The following is a 10,769-nucleotide window of genomic DNA, read 5'->3' as shown; positions in this document are numbered from 1 at the left end:
AGGAAGACAGGAAGAGGTACAGAGAAATGTGAGAAAGGGCAGGCACACAGGTGCTGGTGTGAGACTTGAGACACATAAATCTGAGAGAGACACGGACGAGAGAGCTAGAGACACAGAACAGGTGTGTTAGGAGCCCAAAGGGGCAATAAGGGAAATCGACTGAAGAGGAAGAAAGACCCAAGGAGAAGAGGAGCATACATAGCTACAGAGTAAGCTCACTAGTGAAAAAAAGCACGCAGAGACTGAGAGACAGAACTGAGAGTGGGAGGGAGACTATCAGAGGACAGCAACAGCCAGACATAGACAGACTATGTACATGCTAGTGGGAAACTGAAAAAAAAAAGACTATAGAATGAAGGATGGGACGATGTTCATGGAAACAGGGGCATACGCTCTGTGGTAGAGGAAAGGTGCCCCTAGTAAAACACTGGAGACAGAAATCTCGTCTTATAAGCAGGCAGATACAGAGTACAAGTGCATGCGTCAGTGAGAAAGAACAAATCTCCAAGAGGCATGGAGGAGACAGGCTGAGGGAGTGCCCACTATGCTAACAGGGAGGACAAGCAAAAGGAAGAGAATGCAAGGAAGACTGGCAGTGAGACCCCAAGAGTTAGAAAAGGAGCCAGAGAAACTGCTTTGATTGGGGTTGGGACTGCGCAGGGGTCTAAGGGAGGGGTCCTATAGTGATGCTACTGGTCTCAGAGGCTTGTCTCTGCAAGGCATTAACCCTGCCCACGTGTTTCTCTCGTCCTCACTATAGACAGTGTGCAGTCTGCGCATCTCATTGCCCACTGGTGCAGAGACTGAGCTGCACCTTGTCTCCCGCCTGCCTGCCATCACCATGACACCCACCTGCACCAACAACACTCGAGAGAACAACAGCAGCCAACCGTGTATGCCCCTCTCCAAGATGCCTATTAGTCTAGCTCACGGCATCATCCGAGCCACTGTGCTGCTCGTCTTCTTTGGTGTATCCTTTGTGGGCAATATAGTGCTGGCTTATGTATTGCAGCGTAAGCCACAGTTGCTGCAGGTGACCAACAGGCTCATCTTTAACCTCCTCGTCACTGACCTGCTGCAGATTGTTCTCGTGGCCCCCTGGGTGATGGCCACCTCCATTCCTGCCTTCTGGCCTCTCAATATCCACTTCTGTACGGCCCTGGTTAGCCTCACCCACCTATTTGCCTTTGCTGGTGTCAATACCATTGTGGTGGTGTCAATAGATCGCTACCTGTCCATCATCCACCCTCTTTCCTACCCATCCAAGATGACCCACCGACGTGGTTATATGCTCGTCTATGGCACCTGGATTTTGGCTGTCCTGCAGAGCACACCTCCTCTCTATGGCTGGGGCCAGGCTACTTTTGATGAACGTAATGCTCTCTGTTCCATGATCTGGGGAGCCAGCCCAAGCTATGCCATTGTCACTGTGATATTCTTCATCGTCGTTCCACTGGTGGTTATGATTGCCTGCTACACTGTGGTGTTTGGTGCAGCACGTCGGCAGCATGCTCTCCTGTACAACGTCAAGAGCCGCAGCTTGGGGGTGAGAGTCAAGGACTCTGTGAAGACTGAGAATGAACGGGGAATAATGAAGAGGGATGAGTGCCAGGATGAGAATGAACTCCTGTGCCAAGGTGAAGGTCAGACCAAGACTAAGGAAAGCAGCATCGAGGTGGAAGAGAGTCCCATGGAAGCTGGAGACATCATCATGAAGGCCAGAGAAAGAAGCCCTGATTTAAGTGCAGGTATTGCTGAGTCCAAGGGCATTGAAGAGGTCAGTAACGGCAGCATGGAGGATCTGGAAGTCGGCAGTGAAGTTCAGGAGAGCAGCATGAAGGCAGACACTGGCCGAATGGAGGTCAATCAGTGCAACATTGACTTGGGTGAAGATGACATAGAGTTCGGCATGGATGACGTTCATTTCAGTGAGGATGATGTCGAGGCCATGAACATCCGAGAGAGCTTTCCACCCAGTCGTCGTAACAGCAACAGCAACCCACCTTTGCCCCCATGCTATGAGTGCAAAGCTGCAAGAGTGATCTTCCTCATCATTTTCTCCTATGTGATATCTCTGGGGCCCTACTGCTCTCTAGCTGTGCTGGCTGTGTGGGTGGATGTCCAAACCGAGGTCCCCCAGTGGGTGATTACCATAATAATCTGGCTTTTTTTCCTGCAGTGCTGCATCCACCCTTATGTCTATGGTTACATGCACAAGTCCATCAAGAAGGAAATCCAGGAGGTACTGAAGAAGTTTGTCTGTAAGAAAAAGCCCTCTACAGAAGACAGCCACCCTGACCTGCATGAATCTGAAGCTGGCACAGAGAGAGGCACTGAAGGCAAGGTCGTCCCCTCCCATGATTCTGCTACTTCACCTTAAAGTTAGTTCTAAGGCAAACTTTTCACTGTCCACAAAACAGAAAACAAGAGCAGCTTTCTCTTCAGTACACCACCCACAATCTCATTAGTGCCAATCCTTACCATTTCAGGCAAAGGTGTTGTACATGCATCCTTGTCCACCACAAGGCAGGTAAATATAAGGAAGAAGTAGAGACTTGGATCTTTCCTGAAAGGTATAAGCCCGTCAAAGAGTGGACTTGAGGATTCCTATCAAATATGTACATATTAGGCTCCAAATTTTTTAAAACAAGGGCTACCTGGTTTGGAACTATTCTTGGTATTTTGCCTGCCTCCTCAGAGCTACAACATAGCAGCTTTAGCTCTGAGTAAAAGGGAAAGTGATGCCTGTGGACATAAGAACTATTTGGCCTTCAGGTCAGGAACTCATGGGCTGGGGCTACGTATTGTGTTCAACTGAAAGAAAAGCAACTGATCAAATCACTTTTGGAGTCCGAAAAGCACAGCTAGGCGGACTGATCATCGTAGGAGCAGATTTCTGTACTGAAGAGCCCCACAATATGGTGCAGAGACTATAATACAAACTTTGACATAGGGGGATTGTGCAGCTAGAATATGAAGAAAGCGTCTAGGTCCTCTAAAGGGATCCAGAAAAGGGCATACACGAAATGGAGAGCTAGTTCAAGGGAAGAAATGGAGAAATACGTCGTATCCATGGAGCTAAACAATTGTGTGTTTCTTTCTCTTTCTCTCTCTCCTCTCTTTCTCCATCCTCCCCTACCCTGGGATTCCTCATGGGCTGGGACTGACCTCTGTGCAAATGGAAAACTGTCAAGTGACACAAATATTTTCTGTCTCCTATTGGAGTAACAGCAGGAAAGAAATCAAGCCAGTAGTTTACTATTTCCCTTCTGTGACCGAGTTGGAATGCTCATGAGAATTCTCTAGATGTCTACCAACCACTTGTGTTTTACTTTCTTTTATTTCAAATTGATGTTTGGGTTAAACAAATTTTCAGGTTTAAAAAAAAGAAATTCAAGTATTAATGGTCCAAGTTCTAGAAAACTCACACTGCCAATGAATTTTATGTCCATAAGAAGTCTCTTTTATCTCTATAACCTAATAAACATGAACTAGTTTCTCCATATGAGGATAAACATGTTCCTTCCTCCAGGCACACACAACTTTTCAACCTGTGGCTCTCTCTAAAACTTGTAAGTTCTCTGCACAAATGCAGAAATGACAGAGAGGATTGTTTCATAATACCTAGCAAATATTTGAACTATTCCAAAGAATCTGAAGATCAAAGCATCTGAATCAAGCATATCTTTTTGATTTACTATTGAAACACACCTCTTGTAATATGAAAATTACCCCCAGGGCAAATACCGAAGTAAAGTTTAAAAATATCAAACCTGGAAATCACTTTGGGCAAGGACAGAGCTAACATATTTCAGAGAGCACAGGACATATTTAAAGACAAAATAACATGCAACCAACAACTAGTAAGCAAGTGTTGTTGAAGCAGATACCTACTGTTAAGATGGGAGGAGGGAAAAGGGAGGGCTATTTGATTAAAAATGATTAAACAGGAGGTTGTACATGATGGTAGCCATAGTCAGAGGTTAACATTCTTCATTCATTTATATGTTATCTCTTCCTCCTCAGATTCCAGCATCAACTTCTCAAAGGGGGAGAGGTAAATGGCTGTGAATAAGTGTGTGTGTGTGGATGTGGGATTACCATATTCAGAATGCAGGAGAGGTGATTCAACTAAATACTTTTGAACTGACCTGTCAGATCATTATGTCCATGAGAACTTTATCAACTTCAACTCCACTAATTTGGAACTTGTGGTAATCTCAGACAAGGCATGGTATCTAAAATTAACCCTCACATCACCATTTATTTTTCCATCAATATTGATATAGCAAATTAATATTCAAAAATTTATTACATTGATTTATTGCTAAAATTATATTGGCCAATCCTTAAAAGATACCTGGGTGAAGTGGCTTATTTGATCAGTTTTCTTGTGGGGCAAGGGGTATTTCCTTACAGGTTTGAAACAGAGGAGTTCAAAGGTGGCAATGTCTATACTATCAGTAGAAATGCTTATATACTTACATAGAAAACAGGATTTCAAATGTGTTTCCAACATTTTGTTGAAACTGAACTTCTTATTTTATTTTTAAAGCTCAACCCCTTCAATGTGTAACAAAGAGAATTGTTTGCCAAAACCCAAAATCCAAATGGAACCAGAACCTGTACAAGTGTGGTAAGTCCATTTGACAACACACACAACATCTTCCAGGGTGCTGAGACTCACTTGCTCCTAAAACAGTCCGACTTTCCCTCTTTTATTCACTGTTCATTCTTTGGAAATCAGATTCTTCAAAGGTGAAGACCTTTTGAAAATAGGGTAGAAAGGACAACCCTTGAAGTAAAGGTATTCTGTCTTGATGACATTTTCTTTTAATGAACAATAGGACTTCTGGTTAGCATGGAGAGAGGATTTAACAAGCGGCTGCAAGCTAAGAGCCAAGCTAAGACGTCTGGTCAGTCAGGGCTTTAGACACTCTCCCTACTTAACTGTGTCTCCATTTTGATTATTCTGGGCCCCTGAAGGCCCTAAACCACTCCCAAGCTTAGGTATGAGGAGGCAGAAGCATGAGCTGGAGACAACAGACTAGAGCCTAAAACCCTGGAAGAATAGACACCTTTCCAATTACATATGATAGCTTCCTCTATGGCAAATATTTAACATGCATATTAGCACACTTAGGCTATAAGCAACAAAACTGGTTAGAGGAAGAAATAGGGAAACTCAAATATACTGAACATGGCCACTGCCAGGTCACTGGCAAGTTCACTGCTTTTTGGTAAGTAGGGTAAGAATCCTCAAGGAACATGAAGGTTGCCAATAGGAGTTAGGTTTCCATCATTGCCTCCCAAAGCCTCCATATCTTAAGAGTATACACACTAAGGGGAAAACACAGCAACTTGTACATATAAGGAGATTTGCTGTGTGAAGATGAACAGCTGTATTTCTTTTGCTCTAAAAGAGACAAAAACAAGATTGGTTTTAGTTCGGTGCTTCAAGTTTGAGTGGATTTTTCCCCTCTTCATCTGTTACAACTTTGTTGAAAATTGGTACTTTTGTCTTGTGTCAGTGCTGTGCTCTTTTGTGGTATTTCTTCTAATTGTAAGCTCTAACTGTATATAAAATGTGTTCTTGGAGATAAGGTGCTAGATATTAGATTGTATGTGTTCATAGCTAGTGTCATCAGTAAAAAGTGAGTGATGTGTACATGTAAAGTTAGTTAGTAAAATGCATGCAGTATTCTATATGTGATCCACAATTCTTGAAGTAGAACATAGTACATTTATTTACCTTTAAAAGTGTATACTACAGGATATGTAAGATGGCTCCAAGATCACCAGTGTGGCAGGAAGAGTTGACCTTCATTCCTTAAATACCTGGTACATGACAAGCAAGAACTTAATTCTGGTACTACTGGTAATCGATGTGAACTAAAGTATCAACTTGGCTGAAGTCCTTGCTGGCAGTTCTCCACAGTACACCTGGCACTGGTATACCTGTTTTCTTCAATGTATAGAATATAAAATCAAAGAAGACGGTCCTTTCCCCATAAAAGAGCAAGAACACCAGGACAGGCTATTGGAGTCCTCCTGATAGCAAAATGAAAAGAACACTACAGTTTCAAGACCTAAACAGGAACCAGTACCTGATTGGGACGTTATTGGACTTGCATTTAGCTGATCCATATTGTGACCATCCCTGCCCTCGTGGGGAAGTGCCAAAACCCAGAAAAAGGCTGCTCTGGTTTTTGTTTCCCCCCTTTGGCTGTCTCAGACAAGATGTAGTATTAATAAAGAGACAGTTAGAATTCTCGGGTTGGGGGGAGGGCAGGGGTTACAGCTCAGGTGTTTGAAGAGTTACAGTTGTAGATCAAATATATTTGCAGAAGAACTCAGATTATTTTATTATATTTTGAGAACAAAAGTATTACAGGAGAATATATATATACATATACATATATATACTCACTAAATTATTTCTAAAACTGCCTTTAATACCAAATTTCATGTGCTATTTTGAGACTGAGAACAATAGGAACACTGCACTCAGTCAATAAAACAATTCTCTTTAATACTTTCCATTTTAAATTTAAAAGTTTCCTTTAAAAAAGGTTTGTAATTTAAAAGTGCCTTTTCAAAGGATTTTCAAAACTACAGTCCCGGGGACAAGTTCCCATTGGCACAACTTACCTTCAGGTGCACAAATGGGGTGGAATTTATTGTCCACCTTTCAGCAAGAAGAGAAATCCCCTCACACTCCAATCAAATTTACAAATTGATACTGTTACATGGGTCAGTAGTCCCAGAGACTCTGCCTAATGTCAAGGTTTCATATATTGGATAACTTTAATTGAATGCTTTCTAAACTGGTTATGACGCATTTATTGTTGGACAGGAAATACAGACTCCTGCTTGGGGAATGCTGAGAGATTAACATTTGTGATTTAACTATTATTAAATGTTTGTGTTTCTTAAATAGGTGCTGTTAATCTGTCCTTGGTATATTCTTCTGAAATACATTAAATAAAGTGCGATTTTATGTGTGTATCTGGCCCCTATATTGTGCTCTTTGAGAACACAGGGAGACACATGACATTTCCATCCCTCCTCTTTCGTGGAGACAAAATAAGCAGCTCACTGTATCAAATTCCCTCCATGGGCAACTGCACTCATGTGTACACACATACACTATTTTTCAAGATAAAAATAAAATTAAAGGAGTATGCAGTAGTATGTAGTAGCAGTCATCAGAAAGGATTTTTTGAGAGAGGCCCATTGGTGTGATCCTCTATGAATAAAGAAAATTTCAAAGTAAAATAGGGTGAGCAGAAAGGAAACATGGATGGAGCCAGATGCCTAAGGTTCTCAAGTGTCAAGTTCACTCCAAAGGCAATGAGGTTTAAACAGATGGGGGATTTTTATCTATTAAAAAAAAACAACTTTTTAAAAACTTTTATGAGTTTGAGTGTTCTGCCTGCATGTTTGTGCACTATGTGTGTGCCTGGTGCCCTCAGAGGTCAGAAGAGTACCTCAGATCCACTGTAACTGGACTTCTGGACAGGTATAAGCTGACATATGGGTACAGAACATTGCACTCATGTCCTCTGCAAGAGCAACAAGTTCTTTTAACCACAGAGCCATCTCTCCAAGTGGGATTTCTTTTAAAAAAAATAAACAACTGCACCTCACTAGGGCAGCACAATAGAGCCAACCCTGTTAGCACAGGTGTAGGTGAGCCTGACCTGACATTATGGGCATGAAAGAGCTGTCCCCATTACCTATCTGTCTTTTAGCAGCACGAGCAGGGGAGAGCTGCCCTTCTCCCCTCCCTGACCATCAACATCCAGGACAGATGGTAGAGCTGACCCTGTGGTCATAAAAGTAGAAGAACTGTCCCTGACCCCCACCAGCTGTGACACTCAGGAGAGCAGGCTTTGCACCTCACCAGGGCAGCACAATAAAGCTAACCCTGTTAGCACAGTTGTGGGTGAGCCAGCCCTGAAATTGTTAGCATGGGAGAGCTGTCCCCATTACCCATCTGTCTTATGGCAGCATGGGTGGAGGAGAGTTGCCCTCCTCCCCTACACCCATCAATGCCTGGGGCAGGTGGGAGAGCTGACCCTTGTGGCCATAATAGCAGAAGAGTTATCCCTGACCCCCACCAGCTGAAACACTCAGGAGAGCAGGCCCTGCACCTCACCAGGGCAGCACAATAGAGCCAACCCTGTTTTAGTGCAGGTGTGGGTGAGCCTGGGAAGTTGTAAGCATGGAAAAATTGTCCCCATTTCACATCTGGTGGACCAGCCCTACAGATGCCCAGGTCCAGACCCAAAGATATAACTTGGCCTACTGCACCATCCACCCCGTGTATGATTTGTTGGAGTACATAAAGGAGCTAGTCCTACAGACCCAAAGCTGCGGGATCTCTACAATACATGGCAACAACAAGATATACAGGAAGGGTCCTAGTGAGGGCCCAGCATCAATAGTGTAGCAGAAACCAGGGGCCTCGAACCAGACCAATGACTCTGCAATGAACACTTGCAAGTAAAGATAAATTGACAAAAAGAGTTATACTGTATGACTCACTGTGTCACACTACAGCTTCCATGACAAGATTTTTAAGTTTTTTCCTTTTTTTTATTTTCCCCCTTTTATTCTCTTAAATTTTGTTTTATTTGGGGGGGGGCGTGTGCAAGGGTGGAGGACCTATGCAAAGGGACGGGGAAATGAATGGGATCAAGATACATGATGTAAAAGACACATTGAATGAATGAATTAATTAATTAATTAATATTAAAAATAAACAGAATTACCCAGTACCTCAGTCACCTCCACTAGGCTCAAGCCCATACTTTATTTCAGCTCAGAGCACTTCCTTCAGTACCTCTCAGTTTAACCTAGCTTAATTACCCACACTCATATCACTCAGTTCAGCCCCAATTCACCAGGGTCTATAGGACAGAAGAGCAAAAGCATGCTTCTCCAATCCCCAGCCTCATAAAGCAGTAGTAACTCTGATGCAGTCATCACATATGAAAACAGTACGCAGATAAGGTGGGTTAATATGTTTAATATTTAATAACCCCTAGTTCCTCTTGAGACGAATTATTTGGCCTACGATTAGCTCCTCTCCTGATACTCTCATTAGTAGTGGTGTAAGGAACTGTAGAGCTCATACTGCTGAAGTTATATTCGTGAACCCATACAAGGAGGCTCAGGATACTATTCAGCCCCATTTCAATAAAATTAAAGAGCTCTTCTCCACTTAACTACAAAACCAAGCTAATACTTACTTACACACTTTCAAGATGTGGTTGTCATGAGACCTGCCTTTATCTTAATCTATGAACACCACTCAGGCAACAACACTTTTTTGCTTAAGGAATAAATTTTCCTTTCTAGAAGACTATCTTCAATGCGGGGGGGGGGGGGGAATGGAAGCCTATATAAAACTACCAGGCAGCTAAAGTGGTGGGGAAAGTGCTCCCTGAAGCTCAATAGCACCATTTAGTTTAGAATATTTGGAGAATTGAGTAAGTTCCAATGATCTTCACAAAAAAAAAAAAAAATCCAGTTCTTCTTAGGCAGGCTGAAGGGCATAGCCCTAGATTAAGAGGAATCTGAAAACTCCCGTTTGTCAGGAGACCTTCTGTGGCCTTCTGGGTCCACTCCTCCAACAATTCTGCAATAGACCCAGGCTCATTTGCCATCAGCCACAATACAGACCCTTCTAATTTAAAGGCAGGTTATGCTACCCAGCTAGTGACTTAATTTCTTCTAAGGGTCAACCAATCAACTTCTAATTGCCCTCTCATTCTCTCAGAATGGAACTCTCCCATGTCTTCCTTCCTGATTCCAGTCTAGCCTCCCTTTCCCTGGAAGGTAATATGACCTCTTTGAGCCCTTGAACCAGGCACACAAGAACAACTCTTCAGCTTTAGGGTAGCTTGGGAATATTCATAAATTGAAGGGTATGTGTGAATATTTCTCAAATATTTTCCTAATTGAGACATTTATCAATAAAATTTACCACATGAAACATGATTTTCATGACTGCTCCCCCAAAACTACAAACAAGATTGAGGAATATTTGTAATACAAATGTCCAATATCCAGAGTTAATAACGTATTGTTTAGTCAAAACCAATCAATACCTGAGGACCATCAAGGTGGCTCAGTGAATAAAGGCCTTGCCACTAACCCCAATGACCTGGGTTTGATCCCTAGAACCTATAAGGTGGAAGGAGAACCGAGATGTTCTCAGTTGTTCCCACAAGTTGTTCTCTATTTTCCACTTGTGTGCCATGTCATGCACATACCTACACACACACATACACATGTACAAAAAATAGATAAGATATAATAATATTAGTATTAATAATAATAATAACAAAGCTGGACAACAGAGGCTGATGAGATGGCTTAGTGAATAAGGCACTTGACAAAAACCCTTATGACCTCAGTTCAGTCCCTGGAACCCACATGGTAGAAGAAGATCACTGACTCCTTCAGTTGTTCTCTGACCTCCACACATGTTCCATGACACCCATACAACCATCTCCCACATGCACAGAAATTTATAAATAAAGGTGATTTTAAAAATCTGAACTCCCAAGATTTGTTATCTACATAAAACTAAGTCAAAATTGAACATTTCTGGCCTCCAAAGGACATTACAGAAATAGACTAACAAAATATATGTTTTTAAGTTAAAGGAGATAGACTACAAATAACTGGAAATGTGTAGGATTGACTGAGCAATAAAACAGCAATATCTAATATTTTTTTGTAAACTCTGTAATTTA

The 10,769-nt window shown here is 42.3% G+C and overlaps 1 protein-coding gene across 1 annotated transcript; it reads left to right on the top strand.

Annotated features, from left to right (window-relative positions):
* Window positions 1-841: 841 nt before the first annotated feature.
* Window positions 842-2,380, top strand: Gpr101 (G protein-coupled receptor 101). The gene has a single exon (XM_059250160.1). The coding sequence runs from the start codon at window positions 842-844 to the stop codon at window positions 2,378-2,380; it is 1,539 nt and encodes a 512-aa protein (XP_059106143.1).
* Window positions 2,381-10,769: the final 8,389 nt, after the last annotated feature.

This window comes from Peromyscus eremicus, chromosome X, assembly GCF_949786415.1.
Source record: "Peromyscus eremicus chromosome X, PerEre_H2_v1, whole genome shotgun sequence".
Taxonomy (NCBI): domain Eukaryota; kingdom Metazoa; phylum Chordata; class Mammalia; order Rodentia; family Cricetidae; genus Peromyscus; species Peromyscus eremicus.
Note: the sequence above shows the minus strand (reverse complement) of the source record. Positions and strands in the feature narration are given on the sequence as shown.